Here is a 20,057-nt window from a genome sequence, read left to right as displayed (position 1 = left end):
TTCAGAAACTGATGATCTTCTTTTTCTCTTCTTTTTCTCTCACTAGACGGTGTATGAACCGGCTCGTTAAGAACTATGAAAACTACGTATGTCTGAGTGGAACGTGGACATTTGGCTATAAATATGAATACGGGTTATGTGTATGTTTGCTCTTTACATCTCGGAAGATAACCTGAGCAGGAACTCAACTTTGAACTTACTACCGTTTGCTTCAATCAGATTTTAGGATCTATTTGTTGAGACACAGCGACGGTTTGAGCCGATTCCTTTTTTTGTCCAATAATATTTGTCCAATTATAAGCACAAGTGGCTATAATGAAAAAAAGTCTAATGTTTTGCCAACATTACCGGAATACTTTTATGAACGATCACCCAGACTCTGACTACTTTGGTAAAGTAGGATCCTCTGATCTGGAATTGATTTATGTCCAAACTAATTTATTCAAAAAGGGGCAGGGTTATGAACAGATGGACACTAGATGGGGCTGGAGCACATCTAGCACGTCTATCCTTTTTCCTCTGGACAAAAATCGTGCCCTTCTAAAATCTTTTTTTTTTTTCTTTTTGCACAGTGCAGTATGTGTCTGTATCATAAACCTGCTCTGGTTCAAAGGCCAAATGAAGCATCAGGTCACTATTATTTTTAATTTGCCAATTTAATTTGTACACAAAGAATGTGATTTTAGAATTCCAAGTGTTATAAAAAAAAATAACGCTGATCTATTTCAATCCAAGCACTTAAATGAAAGTATGTGACAGACACTCTCAAAATTAGACAATTTCAGTACTGTGTGGAATTATCATTATAGCCCGAATGCTATTTAGGCAGTTAAGGTTCTCCATGTTGTAAAAACTCCAGTAAAAAAAAAAAAAAAAGGTTTTAGTCTGGAAGCGTGTGTAATCCTGAAATTAAAAACGAGTAGGAAACCTCGATTAGCTCAGTATGAATCCCCATGTGCAAAATCTAACATTAACAAAGATGTTTGCACACATACAAACATGGTCACAACTGAATAAGCAAACATACACACTGAGCTGGATTTTTCCTGCTTCATTGTCCCTCCATCCGTCATTTTACCAAGTAGTAATTGAAAACACATCTCCCCGAGCCCCTGGCACCCACTACAAATACAGCTCACCGGGCCTTTTTTTCCCCTCGCAAAATAAAGCGCAATAACAAATAGAGTCGAAACAACCAAAAACAGAGGATGCACGCTGTAGTTTTTGGCACAAGATGAAGAGAATGTGTTCCAGGTTCTTGGTGGAGAGCCAAATCCATTATGCTAGATTGGGGGGGGTGGAAGAAATATACATTTCCCTGACAAATGGATGAAGCACTTGTCCCTGACCGAATAATAAATCGTTAAGAGTCTGAGTTGAAGTCTAAAAGTCTATTTGTTCAGCATGTCCAATACTCTGGTTTCAATGACATTTTCAAAGCGAAGTGCACAGACAGACCAAATGGAAATGGGAATAAACAATAGACAGATTGTGGATTTCCTGAAATGACTTTAACAGAAAAAACACACAGAACTTTGCTCAAAGTATTCACTCATCTGCCTTCACTCACAAATTGATGTCGGATTGTTCTGGTAAGTCTTTCCACTAAATTTAGAAGTTTGTTCCAGGAAATTTAGGCCATTCTTCCATAAGTGAGGTCAGACACTAATGTTGGACAAGAAGGTCTGGATTAACGTCTCTGCTGCTGTTAATTGAATTGAGGTCAGAACTCAATTGAAGTTCTTCAACACTAAACTCACTCATTCATTTAATAATGGACCACACCAATTGAGCTTTTGTGGAGTCATATTGAGAAAGGAAAACTGTTCCCAGAATACCGACAGCATGAAATAGTCCATAACGTTTTGGTATGTAGAAGGATTAAAGGGGGAAATAACTTTTAAGTTTTACATCATGTTATATCCCCCCGTCAAAAACACACCTGGAGTGTTGCCTTGATTCTTTCATGTGTATTTGGAAAATCCATTAATCTCCCGTGGCAACCGCTCAGCTGTGCAAGACGTCTGGTTGGACCTAGCTCCGCCTTCCTCCGCATCTCTTCCTTCTATTACATGCTTATTTAATTATACATATTTTCAGGACAGTAAAAATAATTATAGTCATTGGCTAATTTCTTAAAAAAATATTTTTTCATTACATCACTCAGAGTGTCTAAATTTCAAATAAATCTATATGAATCATTATTGTTCATGACTCTTGCATCAGTGTTCAGTCATGTGTTGCCATTGTGTGACAAATTTCCTTCCATATAAAAACCCACATTACCTAAATCAGAGGTGTGACAAGATGCTCGGCTCAGGAGATGAAACAGGCCTTGATATTCACAAGAATGCAAAAAAAAATTTGATTTCATCAATATTTTTGCAAAAACCAAGGACAAATTTTTCTCATGTTTTTACCAATAAAAGTTTTATACTGCAAAGTGTGTATTAATTGATGTCCAATGCAGGGGTGTCCAGAGTGTGGTCCGAATGCAGGGTCGCACTGACCCTGCATCCATTTTTACAAGGGTTTTTTTGTGTGTGTGGTTTTGGGAACTGACGGTCTGACGGGACAACCACTCGCTTCCCTGCTGTCCGACCGTGACATCTACCGTGCTTCTCCTGAATGTCGTGTTAAACAGCGGGAGGGAAGGTTAATCACTAAGCTTTTTGAATTGCCTATAGTTTCATAGACAGAAGACCAAATCTATCTAATAACTTTTACTCAAAGAAGACTTTGCTTCACAGTTTTTATTCTGGAGAACTTATCAATAATTTAAGGAAAACACCAACTAGACAACTTTCCATGAAGTAGACATTACTTTGATAAGAACTATCATGACGAAATCTCATTACATCTCTACCCAAACTCCACCTTAACCTCAAAATGCTTGCTAATAGATGAACACGTGAAGGAAGTCAGCCACAGCTCAACAAAAGCTTTTATCAAATTTGTGAACTGAATTCAATTACACACACATCCTTTTTCTAACGCCTGTCACAGGTAAAGAGGTATTACGACGCACGGTGTTCACATTGACATGGAGGTACGACAACAAGAGACACTTATTTAATTGGCAGTTGAGAACGATAACACCTGCAAACTACCCACGTCTTGTCTATGTGGTAAGACTGCATTCCCTAGATGTGTGCATGCACGCATACACACACACACGCACACAGAATTGAAAACAAAGACTGATCAGTGAAGCAGAAAGAAAGAGAGAGGAGGTGGAGGAAGAAGGTGGGGGTGAAAAAGCAAGGCCTGACAGGCAATGATTGATGTTCACCCATCAAGCGAGGCCTGACACTCATCTCTCTCCCACCCTCCATTTGCAACAAAGTCACCAGCATACGTGTGAGTGCATGCGTCTTTGTGTGTGTGTGGATGGATGGGTATTTTCCAAAGTGTGTGTTGGGAAGTAAAGCCCATTCAATCAATAAAGCACGGCTCTCCGAATCGCGGGGCATTGGCCGGATTGCTGACTCAGCGGACGACGAGGCGTAGGGGAGCGCATTTCACATGTAGATTAAAATCCCAGCATGGTAACCTTTAGCGTGGGCTGCGTGTGGGCGGCTAAACAGAGGCGCAGAGGAGTCTTAGCAGCACGTAAACAAGTCTTATATGTCAAAGTGGCACGGGTGACACAGGACAGACATGTACCAGCGTTACTGAGACATATCTGCGACGTGGAGGTCGCCCAGAAGGTGAAATGCACTGAATGTTTGTACAAGTAAGTCCTGGATCTTGGAATGTAAAACATACAAAGAACAAGAAAAATCTCTCTGAAGCAATTTTAGACTCAACAGTTTGGTTTTGGTAATCTTAGTTTAAGTAACTGAAAAATCAGACACATAGAAAGCTACATTATGTAACTTTTTACAAAAATATGCTTTTTTTAACATATTTGTTAAACGTTTTATGTCTCAACAATGTAATACGAGACAGATAATCTGAAAAAAATCAAGTCAAACAGCCAAGGTTGACCTTGCAGAAGATCTTGAACATACAATCAGAGCTTCAAGGCAAAGTTTTAGATCAAAACTCAATGACCCAGTCAAGTACAAAATGTAATCCAATTGAGAATCAGTGTGAAAACAGAGTCCAGATGTTTTATTTTGAAAACATTTTGAAAACGTATTATTTTCTTATGCTTTACAATATTTTCTTGGTGTGTCACAGGTCTGCAGCTTTTGTCCAATCCAATGTTACATGACATTTTGAAAAAAAGACAACTTATAATTTTTTTATAAATATCTATTATATGTAGGTCTTTAAAGGAACCACCGTCTTATTTTAGTTTACTATTTTTTTTAATAAAAAGTCATCAAACTTTTGTAAAAAAAAAAAAAAAAAAAGAAAGAAAACAATAGAGGCATTTTCTATGTTTGTTAAAATTATCAAAAAAGCAGTTTTCAACTTAATGAATAGAAAAATAGATCTAAATACCACAAATTATAATTTCATTCACTGGATTTGTGGTTTCAACCTGTGAAAATGTTGAAGTTTGAGGAGTGTAAAAACTTTTGTAATTAAAAATGACAAATTCAGCATCACAGAGGACACATTTAATGGTTCCCCTAGCAGGTCGGGTTTGACTGGGCACGAGCTACTTGGCAGAGAAAATTGGCAAAAATGTTCAGTCTCAAGATGTTGAAAATCAAGAGAGATTTGCAGCTTATACTGCAGGAAAATGTTTTTCTATAAAGTATGGAATTAGATGGGTTGAACACATGACACACTTTTCCCGTTTTGATCTGATTTGTTAAAATAAAAAAATAGTTTCAGATTCATACGTGACAAAATGTGGGGGGGAAACTCAATGGGTATGAATACTTTTGCAAGGCGTTCTGTCTCGCATATAAAAACTACGGTTTCACCGACTACATGCATTTCAGTCTCAGCCCTCAGTAAAAACTCTCAAAGACAAGTCTTGGAACAAGAAAAAAATACAAACGAGTGTCTCGCTCTCGGAGGAAAAAACTCAGGGGCTAAATGTTGATGGAAATGTTTAATTTCCTTCCCTCCCAACAGATGCCAAAACGGGCCGCCAAGATTTCTTGATTTGCATCTTTAGTTGCTTTGTTGATCTTTACACCACATATTTGCATTCGGAAACAGCCCGAGTAATTTGACTGGGGACTCCCAGTCTGCCTTTGAGGAGAAATCTACGCGTCAGACATTGCCATACTTTTCTTTTCAAAGTAGTTAAAATGTGAAAAGGAAAAAGTGTCTAAACTATCTTTTGCGGGATAGTTTTAGCACATTTTATTGATAGCAACTGAGAAAAAAACAGTAGAAACTATCTTTGTTGTTTTGGTTTAGCATCAGGATTGGAGTTAGCATTCACATTTAGCTGACTGTTAATACTGCAGTTTTTGTAGGAGTGTGTATAACACAGCTGTAATCATCTTGAATCCTTTCTGAGCAGAAATGCTCACTCCACTAAGAAGAGTGAAGCTTTAAATTAAAACTCAATTATCTGAATAAAATGAGAGGCTACTTGGCAGATAGGATGTACAGAATAAGAAGCACTTGTCTAAATGGGCGAATTTAGCCTGTCCCTTAATTACCTTCAGAGATTGAAAGGTGAAACTGATTAAAAATGCAATAGAGGTGTGAACACACGTTTTCATAATAAAACCTTTTGTCAAACATTATCAGACCGACCAATGGAGGAAAGGGAAGCCTGTTTTGTATGACGTCACGTTTGAAATTCAGGTATAATAGGACAGCTACACCTCTGCACCAACTGAACAATCAAGCTAAAGTCAACATTCAAGAAAATTTTAACTATAAAAAGGTCAAACTACGACTGAGACTCAGCGCGTTTATTTCTGAATGCGCTGTGCTTTGGCATTATTTTAATGCGTATTTTTAATTCTATGCTGTTCCTTTAAATTATATGCTACGGCATTTAGCACAAAAGTAAAACAATAACAGCAGTTCAGATTTCCTTCAAAGAGCGAAAAATAAAGGTTTTTAGTCACAGGCTACGCAACATTCAGAATCACTTGAATTCATAAATCCTACTCGTAAACACATGATCTTAAAACTGCTTCCTCTCCGTCCTAAATGAGAGCCAGATGACACAGCAGCAAAGGGCCGAACATCGTTAGCAGCTCGGCGTTCAGCTGCAGTCAGATCCCAGCATGACCCCGCAGGGGTCACCAGCAACCACTGTGTGCACGTCTGTGTGCAGTAGGTGGGAGAATTTGTAGGACCAGGGACCCCTGAGACCCCTGTCCCACCGGAGACGCTCAGCTGGCAGGTGCGTTTGTGCATTAGCGTACAGTTGATCTGCTTTGCACATTGCTAAGGGAACCCCTTGGCCTCAGCAGTTTCTGCTTTCCTTTGCATTTTCCACGGAGTGTTTCTGCTCTGCATCTGTGTGTGAACGCGTGTTAGTCCAGCAGCTGGAGTTCCACTCAGCCCGGTCTCTCCCTCTTTATGCAGTCCTGCTGCAAATAATGAACTGTGTCTCTGCACAGTGGGAACCATTTTAACTCAAGAGCAACGCAACGTGCAACAGGAGCTAGCGCCACTTAACGGGAATTTTTTTTGCACCCAGTTTACATATTGAGGCCGCCGATTTACGAGAAACTAAAGGCAAAGCCGTCCAAACGGCGTTGCTCCGAGAGCTTGAAAAGGCAGCCAAAATCACGTGAAAGCCCCGACGTGAAATGTTTATCTGCCAATAAAGGAGCGGGCCGCAGGAAGATGGCTCGCTTCTCTGCTTCTGCTCCTCGCTTTTTCTTTTTTTTTTTTTCCTTCTTCTTTTTCCTGAGGGGGAGATTTGGCACCTCACTGTACAGCTCGGCAACAAAATTACCTCAGCCTAAACCTGTCAACAGACCATTACAGCCCATGCTGACTATTACAGGCTGGGGAGAAAAAGGCCACAGCCGCTGTAGCGAAAAGGTGTTGGCAGATATAGGCCGGAGGAATGCGGCAGCGCGGATGTTCGCTGGCCGTGTGGAGGAGAGTCTCACTTCTCCAAACACAGTTGGGTCTGTAAACCCTTATCAGCACGCTTAATGAAGCGTGCTGATCTGAGATATCAATACGGGTTGGATGGGATTTAAAAAGGAAAGAAAAAAAAAAGAGAGAAAGAGAGAAAACATTACGATAATCCAGGCTTGAAAAGTGTACAATGCGAGGAATCGAAAGTTTTGTTTATTGCCCAACTTTCAGCGGAGTGATTAATCTCTCCAGAGATGTGTTTTTTTTTCTATTACTCCCTCCATTCCAGAGGAATGAGTTAGTCTGCAATAACAACGACTCGTTTCTAGACACCTCCATTCTCCTTATCTGTGCCACGTCTGGGCAATTTTGACCTCTCCCTGACTTATTTCATCAGAAATTTATTTTAACTGTCATGCTTACTGTAAGTTAGTGGGACGTGATCTAGTGCAACATGAGTTAAGTGAGCGATAAAATCAGGAAGATGCTGCCTTAAGACTAAATACTATTAAAGGAAGTTCAATTATTAAGGCCATACATCTTGTGAGCACACAAACAGGCCCGTTTGGGAGTCGGTGGCACCAGCTGTAGCATCTTAAAACTCTCATTTCTTCTCAACTCCCTACAGTTTTCATAAAAGCCCATATTTTCAAAAGCAGAATATGTTTGAAGATAAAAACTGGCCACTATAAATTTCCCTGAAATGCGGCGGCTTTAGAAAGTATCCTTATCCCTTGAACTTCTACACATTATGTCTCGCTACAACCACAATCTATCTATTATAGATCTAGCTGACTTTCTCTAGCAAACCCATGTATGGTGGCCCAGAAGGGTCAATCAAATTCAAATTTGTTGATCCTTATGGGCCATCGTAGCTGTGAAACCTGCATGGGACAGATGTAAACTACACAGAAGAGGACAATTTTTACCAAGTAACTTACTTCAGAGGGCAACCTGGTTGCCTCCCACCTTATTTAGGAGTATTAAATGAAGTAAGCTAAATATAGGTACACACCACACTTTTCAGACTTGTCTTTGTAAAAAAAAAAAAAAAAAAAACAAAAAAAAAAAAAAGACAAAAGAATACATCATTTTTCTTCCACTTCACAGTTTGAACGTCTTTCAGGATTTTGGGTGGTATTTGATCGCACAGGTTTTATGTAGGGGTGTCGGTGTAAAAGATGTTCAGTACGAATGCATAGCACCCCTGTCAGATTAAAGTAATTAAATAAATAAATGACGTAATATTAGTCTTCCACTTCACATTTAAAAGTCCATAAAAAATACTAGTATGTCCAGGGCCGGATTTAGAAGAATAAGGACCTCTGAGCTGGAGTCAGTTTTGGTTTCTTGCCTCAGAAAAAAATTAAAAAAATAAAATAAAATATATATATATATATATATATATATATATATATTTTACTCATTCAAAGTACAGATCGTAAACACGGAGACCTACAGATTTGCAGGTACGAATTGGTGGCTGGTTGGTTTAAAACATCTGACAGACGGCTTAATGTTGGTACCACAAAGATGATACTTCTCAAATATTTGAGTGTAGTTCAAATAAATAGAAATGCAAGAAAATTTGAAAATAAATTTAAAAAACCACACCACATGTTAAATGAGCCAATGACTTTGAGTAATGTTTGTAAAACAAAACACAAAAAACTGTTCTTTGGGAGGGGCACCCCCAAAACTCGTGGCCCTGGGCAACTGCCCTGTATGCCCTTCATAAAGTCTGGCTCAGAGGTCGTCCCTAATAAAAAGTCTTCCTTCTCTAAACAGGCTCAGTTCTCTACTCACGGGCCTTCGTTTAGTCGCTTCTGTGGAAATGTAGACCCCTCCCAGCCCACCATGTCACCCCTCCCTCCCCCTGCTCTCTAGCCCCGTGAGGCAGGCAGTCATACCTGGGGGCCCATGAATGAAGCCCTCAGGTAAAGCGCTGTTGAAACAAATCTAAAGCTGCCTAATGACACGCACCGTGAAACTCTTCACAGGTCATTTACGCTGCTGACAGGCTGCTGCCATAGTTGTGCAAAAACCTCCTGCGCTCAGCCTGTTTGCGTGTGTGTGTGTGTCTGTGTGTGTGTCGGAGGCAGAAGTGGCGCAGATAGACACGCTGATAAGGGAGCCAAAGTTAGAGAGCAAAGAAGAATGAAAAAAAATCTTATGCTGATTTATTTGTGGTGTGTGTGTGTGTGCTAGTTGTATTCTGGGAAGGTAATCTTGTTGCTCTGTAGAGCTGTGTTTAGTCCTTCAGCATGGTCTCTGCATGGGAAAGCTATTAGAGGAGTTGTCTCTACTGGCTGCTCAGTGCTTTAAACATGCTTTAGTTTTGCTTTGTTTTCCTTTAGTGAAACAGCAGATGTCCCTGGAAACTTCCGCCTCATATTGATCTCCAAAATGTTCACATAGTCCAACACAGTAGTTTAAGACCATCTCTGTACTCGGCTCTGCAAAAGGAATCTCATGCTGGAGATAGACACACATAAACTTCTGATTAAATACATTGAAGTATGGTATTTAATTGTAACAAAATGTACACAAATGTGTCAAGAAGGAATAATTCTGCCAAAGAAACCTTTGAAATATTTTGTTCAAACCTAGGACAGAATTTAGAAAAAGTTTATAGAAAAATACAAAATACTTTAACGAACAGGGCAATATGATTTTGTGCATTGTTCCTAAATAAACAAAGTCCAAATCAAAAGAAAATCTCATTTGAGGTAGAGTGGAGAAACTACAGTACCAAAATAAACACAAACTTCAAGAGGAAATCTGAAACTAAAGTATCGATCTTACAACATTAGCATCGACAGGGGTGTTAGCTTCAATCCCTGGACACACCTGTGGCTAAAGCTAGCCTTAGCTAATACCTGTTAGCACTGTTTGAAGAGCAACGCTAATTTCCAAATAACCATTAACTCCTTCTCAGCTTTATTTTTAAGCTAACATGTGTTAGCTTTAGCCAAAGATCTTTTACATTATACATTTAGACAATCATTCCTAAAAATTAAACCTTTAGCCTATGTTTTTCCAAGTCTACTGTTTTCTATTTCTCAGTAACATTAAGTAGCGAGGAGGTCAGAGTTTTGTGCCTTTGATGAAACAAGATTCCAACGAACACAATTTCAAATTTTGGAATATTTTTATGACAATATTTTCACAATGGAGGTCGAGGAAAAGAATATTTTTGTTTGCCGAGCAGAGCTGATTTCCTAATAACCATCAGCTTACTCAGCCGTATTTTTAAACCATATTTCCGTATATTTATTGTACTCGCTGAAAAGACCGCTTCCATCGTTCGCATTTAAGAAAATATTCCACGTTGTTTTCTTTGCATATCAGATGACACAACACTAATCTGCCCATCACATGCTCCCATTTATCCCAAAATTGCTCCCAGACCTCTCTCCGAGGGCCCCTGTTCCCGACGCCGTTTAATGTCTCTGCATATAAAGTTCAAGCTTGCAAACTCTGCTCTGCTGGAAAACGAAAACATCCACACAAGAATAGACAGTTTAAACAGGTGCTATGGTAACATAATTGTAACTGCGGCAATTACTGCCGAATGCCCAACTAACAGCCATAAATCATTCTTTTTCCGACAAAGGGGAACGTTGTGGCGCTCCGCTCCTATCCGATAATCAGAAATCGCTCTGTGTAACGTGTGACGGCAGGGCACTGAAACGAGCCTTTCTTCTGCTCGCCGCCTGATATTTCGCTCCGAGTGCAGCGACATCACAGGGATCCTTCAGCGAGCGTGATATTGTACCTGCTCAACACCTGTTAGCTTTAGCCAGGGGTTTCATCAAATAGTTGAAATAAATACACTAGTCATCATCATAACCATAATCATAGTCATAAAAAGGAAAAAAAGAAAAAACAGGGGGCCTTTATACTGTTGCCAAATTGCCCTGCCATGTGATTTACAATCAGACTGGGGTTGGAGAGGGGGAAACCGATGGGAGCAGAGGAGGAATAAATAATCAAACACACACACCTGCGGACCACCCGTCTCTCTCTCTCTCTCTCTGACACACACCTGGGAGCTCTAACAGGCGTGTAACGGGGTGGGAATGGCTCTGAGGGAGGAACACTGACAAATTATCCCGGGATCACAAAGACCAACATTGTCCTCCCTTCCTTGGAACACAGCAGCACAGCAGGTGAGTGTAATGATAAGACAAATTAGCCCTCATATTAAAATAATCCCTCCTGTCCAATAACAATAATATTCTCCACGCCGAGGCGGCGCCTGACGTCCACAATAAGTTTCGAACAGCAACCTGTTGAAAACAGATTTGAGTGTTTTGTGAAATAAGGCCACGATGACTACTTGACCTGTCAGCAGCTCCGCAATACGCAGAGGTTGGGATAATGGGAACCAACGAGCGCCATGAGGGAGCGCTTCTGTAATGACTCCAGATCCTGAGCAGCTGGTGGGATCCCGGCAGGAGCGTCACCGACGCAGCCTGAAACTGTGGACGACATCAAAACAGCTGAAACTACACCTGGGAAAGACTAGTTTTTATTCACCAAGTTACGTCCTCGACTTTTCAGTCGGAAGGAAAATAGTATGATACAAATGCGAGATGTCTCTCATGTCTTGTTTTTAAGCTTTTAACATGGTTTTGATCAAATCTGACCAAAATTGATGTTTTTTGGGGGTGTTTCTTACGGTGTGCTCTCACCAATCCTGTCTAGTTCGCTTTAATCAAACTTTAATTTGCTTGTCTATAAAAGTCTTGTTCATTTGGGGGAGGTGTGAATCCAACTCTGATGCAGACCAAAAACGCAAACTCTAGTCTGCCTTAAAACCCTGGTCTCTGTTCGGTTCAAGTGAACCAAATTGAACGGATGTAAATGCCAAGCGTACCATAGAGCGCTCCAAAAGCAGGAAGGGGGCTACAGAGCAGGGCATTCTGGGTAAATACAACCAAAACAAACACGCCAGTCTAGTGCTAGAGGGATACATGGCTGGTGGTATTTTACCAAAGACAAAAGAAATCCTACAACCGTTAAAATCAGACAATATTTTGTGTTGCATTTTGTGAAGAACCAAGTTGCGCTCAGTGTCTTCTTTAGAGGTCATCATGTTCCCTTCAATGGTTCTTAGTGTTTTTCAAATGGTTTGATTTGTTTGACACAGTGCAGTGTGAAAGCAAACCGCAGCAGCTGAAAATGTAACAAATGTTGCAATCTTGATCCCCAATCGAACCAAGTCTACGAGACTGCTAGGTGTGAAAACACCCTGACTTTGCCAAGCAACACAACTCAAAATATGGAGGGAATCAATGTGATGTCTACAGAGAACAGATGAGGTGATGTTCCAATTGAAAATGGGATCTTTATGTTATTCTGTTAGCCTAGCCAAGCCTATAGCAACAGAGTTGGGAAATTAGTTTTACTATTGTCAAACGCCTACCAGAGATCAACATTATTTTTCCACTCCCAAATTGAAATACTAATGAGAACCTGATAATATTACAATATGTATCAGTACAAACAGGCAGTAGCAATTCCATCACCTCATTACCAAAAATTATTAATAAAATTAGCTGCCAAAAATTACATTTTAAGTTGTTGCGGCTAACTGTATTTACATCAAACAATTTTAAGGTTTAGTTAATTAACTCGATTTGTAATATTTAATCAAGACAGCTCAGCCTGTGAATCTCAAGAGAAAAACTGAAGATACTTAACTGATATGTGCATCTTTAGACTTAACTCTGTAAACATTTTTACTTGTAAATATTACTTGTCAGCTTCCCCAGCTTATTCCTTCTAAAATGTATTTAAGTTTTTAACATTTTTGTGTAAAATTTGAAACAATACTGATTGGCTTTTTAAAAAGGCAGATTAAAAAAATAACATTTTTCATTCACATAATTATTGTTATGATAATTATTGAACATAATTATTGTTATGTAGGCTTTGTCTTGTTTCCTGGTCTTTTCTCTTGAGCTACGGTCAAAACAACTTGGGCGGAACTAAGAGTTGTAGTACAAAAAAAATTGGGCTAAAATGAGGAATGTTGAGCCTCTCGTTAAGATATACTTATTTGGTTTTACAGATAGGAAAAATATAAATTTTTTAACACCTTAACATCCAATTACTTGCCTCTGTCACTGTTTTTCCTTTCACTGTTACCAACTTCTCCAGGTGTCCCCCTCCGTGAGCTGTAGTCCGTGTTTGGGTTGTCTTCTTCTACTGGGTTTAACAAGCTGACAAATTTGAGCACTGCTGCCACCCAGTGACTGGAGGATTGTTCACCGGTCAACCGTGAAAAGACAAAGACTTCCTGCATCTTGTCCAAGGAAGAACACCAATGGAGACAAAGAAGGGGTTCAAACCAGCAACCCACCAGTCACAATACAAATTAATTATTAACTCCTGCTTTTATTATCAAAGCTGGAATCAGCACTTTATACTGATATGTTTAAAATTTTGAAATAAACATGAATGAACTGGTGCTGGGCTGCACAGTGGCGCAGTTGGTAGAGCTGTTGCCCTGCAGTAAGAAGGTTCTGGGTTCGATTCCCGGCCCCAGTCTTTCTGCATGGAGTTTGCATGTTCTCCCTGTGCATGCATGGGTTTTCTCCGGGTACTCCGGTTTCCTCCCACAGTCCAAAAACATGACTGTCAGGTTAATTGGCCTCTCCAAATTGTCTGAGTGTGTGTGCGCACATGGTTGTGTGTCCTGTCTGTCTCTGTGTAGCTGTGACAGACTGGCGACCTGTCCAGGGTGTACCCTGCTTCTCGCCCGGAAAGTTAACTGGAGATAGGCACCAGCAACCCTCCTGACCCCACTGAGGAACAAGGGTATAAAGAAAATGGATGAACTGGTGCTGTGTGACTTCAAACTCAGAAGCTAATAAAATTTTCATGTTCAAACTTTTAGTGTCTTGTGTTTTTTGCTTTTATTCCAAATGTTTAATCTTAAAGGATATTTTAATCACTTTAAATGTGTGACTTAACACATGACTTTGAATTTAAAATGTGGAAATAAATACAGGGGAATTACTTCCTGAAACTGAAGTTAAGTGCACAAAGTGTCAGAGCACAGTGCCTTGCAAAAGTAAGGAATTGAACTACATGCACAAATATCAATATATTTCACTGAGATTTTATGTGATGAATTGAAAAAAACAACAAATAAATAACTCAATCTGTTTATTGTTTGCTGTTGATTGTGAAAAAACTTTCAGTGAGTGCAGTGTTAAAAAAAATCAGACTCAGCTGTCTACACACATTTTGAACAATAATTGGTTCAGATCAGCGTAAAAAAAAAAGAGGGGAAAAAAGTGCAACGTCAAGATTTATTCAAAAATGTTCTTATCGCATTCAGTCTCATCAGCATCAACTTATTTTAAGGTTCAAAAATAGATCAGACATTTGCTTAAGCTTTTCTGCTAGCGTCTGCTACAGTAATGTTCAAAACTCTGATTCTGCTAAAGTCAGAATCAACTTATAAAACATTTACCAGAACAGTTTCAGTCACTCAGACAATAGAAAACATCCACAAATTTTTAACTATATGACATAAACCAAGTGAAGAATATCATTATCTTAACACTGCATTTTTGAATTAAACGATTCTTCAAGTCATTGTCAAATCATTTTGTTTGAGCAGGAACTATTTTAGGTGAAAGAAAGTAAGGCCACTGTTGGTATGAAATGATAAACTGATTGTCAGCAATAAACTGATCGCTTACAGACAATCAGTTTATCACGAGACATTTTGGTCTGTCAGGATGGAGCTCCTCTAAGGTTTTGAAGCGTTTTGCATTCTCAGCCGCTTCCGGGCCAAAGCCTCCTGCTTCTTCCTCTCGATCTCCGCTGCAGAGCACTTCCCTGCCGTCTTGCTGGTGACAAAGACTGAAGAACAGAAGGACACTTTCAGGTGAAAAAAAAAGACCAAGATACATGTAATGAAAATTGGCATTATGACGGATTTGTGATCTCACAGTGCTTTGCTAAAGTATTTTACCTTATTTTCATGAAACGACTACAAGGATTAATGTGCGTCATTGAGGTTTTCTGAGACAATCCAACACAAAGTTCAGAATAATTGTAAAGTGGAAGGAAAATAATGGCTTCTATTACAAAAAAAATCTAAAAAGCACGACTTGCATCAAGGGTTTGTATATGTTTCCCACGGTGAAATTCAAGCACTTTTCAAGCATTTTCAATCTTAGTTTTAAAGTTTTCCAGCACCACACTTTGGAGATTAAAAACCAAGTTAGAATTAACTAAATTATTTTATGAGACAAAAATTTGTTATATTTTAGTTTATCTTGTCTCTGCTGTAGAAGACAGTATGACTGCTATCATAAGATATTACTAATAACAGTAATAAATGACACATAGTGAATAGAAACTGTCTTCTTTAATTAATTTGTGCAGTTCTTATTATATTGTACCATCTTACCTTTGTTGTTTGTGATGGCTGAGTCAGACACATTCCTCTTGAATGCTGCATGCTGGGACATGGAGTTCTGGGTGACTCTGGTCATCGCTGGATGAGGCTTTATAGCCACTTTGCCATGGGAGAAATCTCCACCCGGACCAACTTGGCTACCTGGGAAGCTTTGAGAAATCCCCAATTTGTTGTTGCCACCTTTCAGAGGAATGTTCCATCCTTGGTAGTTTCCGGTTTCACAGGAAGTCAACGGCAGCGAGTAGGAACGAACAAAAGAACCCGATGATCGTCTGTTCACACCGACACCAGAACTCCCAGAGGATTCGGCGTTGACATCACGATTTCTCATATTCTGGCGTCTGTCTACAGGCCCTTTCGATTTTTGTCCCTCACAGATTTTTGGAGCCGCTTCATCTGGCTGGCTGTTGGAAACCCTCTCCACGCTGTCGCACACCTGGTAGAGGAGGGCGTCGTCATCGCCGTCGTCCCATAAACTGTCCGAAACGTCTTTAACCGAAGAGGCCTGCTGAAAAAACTTCACCCTATTAGTCACTTTTTCGCATTGGGGATTGGAGTTCGTCTTTGTGGTAGCAGGTTTCTGCTCTGTGCTCTTCGATTTGGGTTGTGCAGCAGTAGAATCAGACTTTGCAGCTTCCTTATCCAGCATGGTCTGAAAGTGAGGATTGGATTCCAACTTAAAAGTGCTACGAGTTCTAGTTTTTGTTTTTGGACATAGGTCCTGCAGCAAACCAAAACTCGTTTTACACAGCTTCTCCGGCTTCTTATTCATAGTTGACTGGAGAGCAGAAGCTAACTCTGTGGTGTTTGTGTGAGACTTTGCTAAGGTCTTAGGAGGATTACTTGGATCTTGCGTCAGTGCCAGGATCAAGGAGTCATTGAGTAGGTCGTCATTGTCCCAGTCGTCCTCAAAGTCAACCAAGTTATTTGTAGAGTGCTTATCTGCTGGTTTGGGTTCTGACTGTCTCTGGTCAACGAAGGCAAGAGTCTCGGCTAGGTCCTGTCTGTCTTGCGAAGAGACCGAGCCTTCGCTCAACCTGCCGCTGATTCCCTGCGTGGACGAGTCAAACAGGGCCCGAAGCTCTGCCTCCGCCTGTTCCGACAAAGATGGACACCTCGGTTCTTTGACGTTGTTTTCAGAGACGTCCCCGGTGTCACGAAGTCTACCGGTGACGGTGTTCTTTAGGACAGAAGTCTCCTCATCTTGCTGCATGTTTTTATCAAACTGCTTGGCAAGTTTCATGAGATCCTCCACATTGCTCTGTCTGTTTGGGATGAAACAATTATCAAGAGGTAAGAAGAATTAGCTTCTACAGGTGACAATAGTTTGTGAGACTTTGAGACTTTAGAGTGCTATTGTAATTTCACACCTGGAAGACCTTTTCCGGATTCGTTGCTTCGGAACGTCAGGGGTGCAAGGGATCGCGCCATCGTCGATCCAGTGCAGCAACGAGGATTCGGTCACTTTGCGTTTTATATTCTTTAAAAGATGCAAATTGAAGGAAAACAAAACATCTCAGAAGTTTTTCAGATTGAAGATGAATGCAGTGATGAAGGTGAGGATGAAACGACTGACCTTCGGAACGATGCGGTTTACAATATCAGAGATTTTCACAGCTCTGATGTTCTTACATCCTTGACCTAAAGGGACAAGAGGAAGGTAGAAGCAATGTGATCATATCCGATTAGCATAAGCCGAGCTGTGCAGTGAGCCTCCATCGCAATAGCGTTGGGCATTTATCACGTCGTTTAACATTTATTGTGGAAAAGTTCTTATAAGAATTTAGATCTATTGTTTCAAAAATGTTCAATTAATGATGTTGGAAAAACAAAACTGACCACATTGTCAGAAATGTTATTTTTTTAACTAGTTTTCTCAATTGTTTGTTCCATTTAAAAATAAAGAAACATAAGTAAATCCAAAAATGTAACTTAATGCAGTTACTAGGTGGAGTTTGTTGATATAAATCACACTTCTTTAAGTCAGTCCCTCCAGCAAGTTACAATGTTATGCTTGCAACTGTTAACGCAAGAGTTATTAATACAGTGCCACGCAGTCACAGCCATACAGTCGCCTAAAAAAGGAAGTAATAAATTGTTTTTATGGTCATTTTTAACATTAACACAATAGTACCAAAATAGTCACTTTTTCTCCCCAAATTTCTAACAAAATTGCTGTTACTACACTTCTTGCTTCCCTGACAATATATTTCACACATGATCAGAGCATCCAGTCAGACAAACAGCATGGATTCGTTACCAGTGTGAGTTGGGGATGTGCCATCCCAGAAAATGTCCTGTGAAGCCTCAACATCTCCTGGAGACTCTGACACGTTAGAGCCAAGGAATCTGCTGCTGCTGCTGGTGCTGCTGCCGCCTCGCAGCCGAGGACTCTGCAGATCTGTGCGAACAGGAGTCAAGTGTTAGTCACAGGCTGTCCTGAAACATAAACATTGGAATCAGAATAAAAACAATTTGACAAAAAAAAAGCATCATTACAGCTTATTTATTTATAGGAGAATGTACAGATATAGTGACTATTACTGAGGATATTTTTGTGTAAGTATTAAGGATTAAACTTAGGACGTTTCCGAAACTTCAACATGTCTGATTTAACCTGAACGAACCAGAACTACTTTCCTCCTCCTCACCGTTACATCCAGGAGAGGTTGCTGTGGCTAGCATCTGCTGTCCGCCTCTCCTGGCCTGTCCTTTGCCGCGGTCAACTTCAGAGATCTTCCTCCACAGCTCGGAGAACTCAGGGCTGCCAGCAGCAGCTTCTGCCCCCGGCTCCGACATGCCTCACGGTAACAGCAGCATTTCCGGTTACCATTATTCTGTTAACTGTTTCAAGGGAGTACTGGAGGGCCGAAAACAGCGCGGCTCGCGACCTGCTGGGTGTAGAAAAATCTCTGTTTTGGGTCTGTACATTCATTCGAAGTGAGCCGCCATGTTGTTATCCTGTGACGTAGGCAACCTACGGATGCCGAATAGGTTTTGACTCTGAGCTGGGATAAACATCGAGCTCATTTGACGCGTGAAGTGAAAGGGTAATGTTTTTTATTCATCATACTTGTTAATTATTTATTTCAAAAAGCAGTGAGTATTGCATAGAAGCCCTTTTCCGCCACGAAAGAAAAAAAAGCTCCACAGGAAGTCATAATTACAACTTTCAAAGTAATAAATTTTACTTTAAACGCCCTAATTATAAGATACAACGTAATAATTCAAACTTATAAGTCATAATTATGATTGAGTTATGATTCAATCATAATTATGAGATACAGGAGCAAGACTCCTTAGAGAAACAGTGTCTATCTCATAATTATAATTTTGAAAGTCAAAATTATGACTGTCTCATAATTATGACTTTAAAAGTCAAAATTATTACTTGGAAATTCAAAATTATTACTTTTATTCTCATAAACATAACTTTAACACTCGTAGTTATGACTTCCTGTTAAGCTTTTATTTTTTATTTCATAGCGGAAATGGCCTTCATAGATTTGAGCTATGTTCATAAGAAAATGTCTAAGTAATCGGTTTTCTTACCGTATTGTAAAACTATTTAACTTCAACTACCAAAAACACACCATAGATTACATCATGTCAACTTTTATCAAATAACAAGAAAAAGTGCATAAAATTAAATACATCCTTTGAAAACCCTCGAAATGCATGGTGGCTTTTTAAAGTCCACACAATTCTATTGAAAGTAAAATTGCGCTGTTGCCATTGCCTAAAGTGTGTCTAATCCTTTGTTGAATCACCTTTCCATATTCTTTCAGCATCTAATTTTCTTTATGGTACATTATACACTTGAAAAATATCTAATGCTTGATGTAAATTCATGCTTTCTCTTATTATCAATGTCTGTCTTCATTGTACCAAAGCATATAAAAATAGTGTCTATTTTGTTCCCATCTCCTGACTCATACCTTTTATACAAAAATGTGAGATTATTTTTAGAATTTAAACTTTTCTGAAGATGGTGGTTTTAGTTAAAGGATGCAAATTAGATTTTTTAAAAATCTGAATAAAGTATGTTTTGAAAATAACCTTTAAACAGGTAATAAACATTCTTTTCTTTAATTATTGTGCATATGTAATATTCTGAATATTGTTGTTCAGATTTAATATTCTAATGTTCAATGTGTTTTCATCGGCTACAGGCAGATAATCATCACGATTAATGGGTAAAAAAAACAAACGATAAAGCCTATGAAACATCAATCTGCTTGCAATTAATTTACATAATATTTTGGCACTACTGAAATAAACAAACATCAATAATTTGCTAATTTTTTGAATGGGTCTGTATATTTTAGGGTTGTTACACGTATACTAAACTCCTGACTGAGTATGTCTCAGTTTTAAAATCACGGTTGTTTACGGTACGCTTCAAGACAAACAAATAATTGTTTTTTACTTGAACTTTCTTGACCCTGAATGCACGTTAAGCGTTCAGGACGTCCCCTCTCCTCAGAGGAAGTCCAGTCAACATGTCTGCTGCTGTGCTGCATTTTAGGCTGGTCGAACGCTGCAGGCTGCTGGATTTGGACCTTTGTCTATTTTTCTCCAGTACTGATGCTATTTTCATTTGGCTTTAAGTTGTTTCAGACGAATAACTTAGCTACTTGTTGAA

At 39.4% G+C, this 20,057-nt stretch overlaps 1 protein-coding gene and 1 long non-coding RNA gene across 3 annotated transcripts in view; one reads left to right on the top strand and one right to left on the bottom strand.

The window, feature by feature from the left end:
- Positions 1-3,741, top strand: part of LOC103476476 (uncharacterized) — a 41,169-nt gene extending 37,428 nt beyond the window's left edge. For both annotated transcript variants that reach the window (XR_535478.3, XR_014091244.1), the window contains one exon: positions 47-3,741. This is a non-coding gene — a long non-coding RNA (uncharacterized LOC103476476). The remainder of the gene's footprint in view (positions 1-46) is intronic.
- Positions 3,742-14,130: 10,389 nt separating this feature from the next.
- Positions 14,131-18,405, bottom strand: LOC103476477 (ETAA1 activator of ATR kinase). Its single transcript, XM_008428864.3, has 6 exons — positions 18,064-18,405; positions 17,673-17,813; positions 16,989-17,053; positions 16,783-16,892; positions 15,404-16,677; positions 14,131-14,850 (listed from the first exon to the last, which is right to left on the bottom strand). The coding sequence occupies exons 1-6, from the start codon at positions 18,209-18,211 to the stop codon at positions 14,738-14,740; spliced, it is 1,851 nt and encodes a 616-aa protein (XP_008427086.2). The 5' UTR covers positions 18,212-18,405; the 3' UTR covers positions 14,131-14,737.
- Positions 18,406-20,057: the final 1,652 nt, after the last annotated feature.

The sequence above is a fragment of the Poecilia reticulata genome, chromosome 15 (genome assembly GCF_904066995.2).
Source record: "Poecilia reticulata chromosome 15, P_reticulata-male-v2, whole genome shotgun sequence".
Taxonomy (NCBI): domain Eukaryota; kingdom Metazoa; phylum Chordata; class Actinopteri; order Cyprinodontiformes; family Poeciliidae; genus Poecilia; species Poecilia reticulata.
This window is presented reverse-complemented; position numbering and strand designations above follow the sequence as displayed.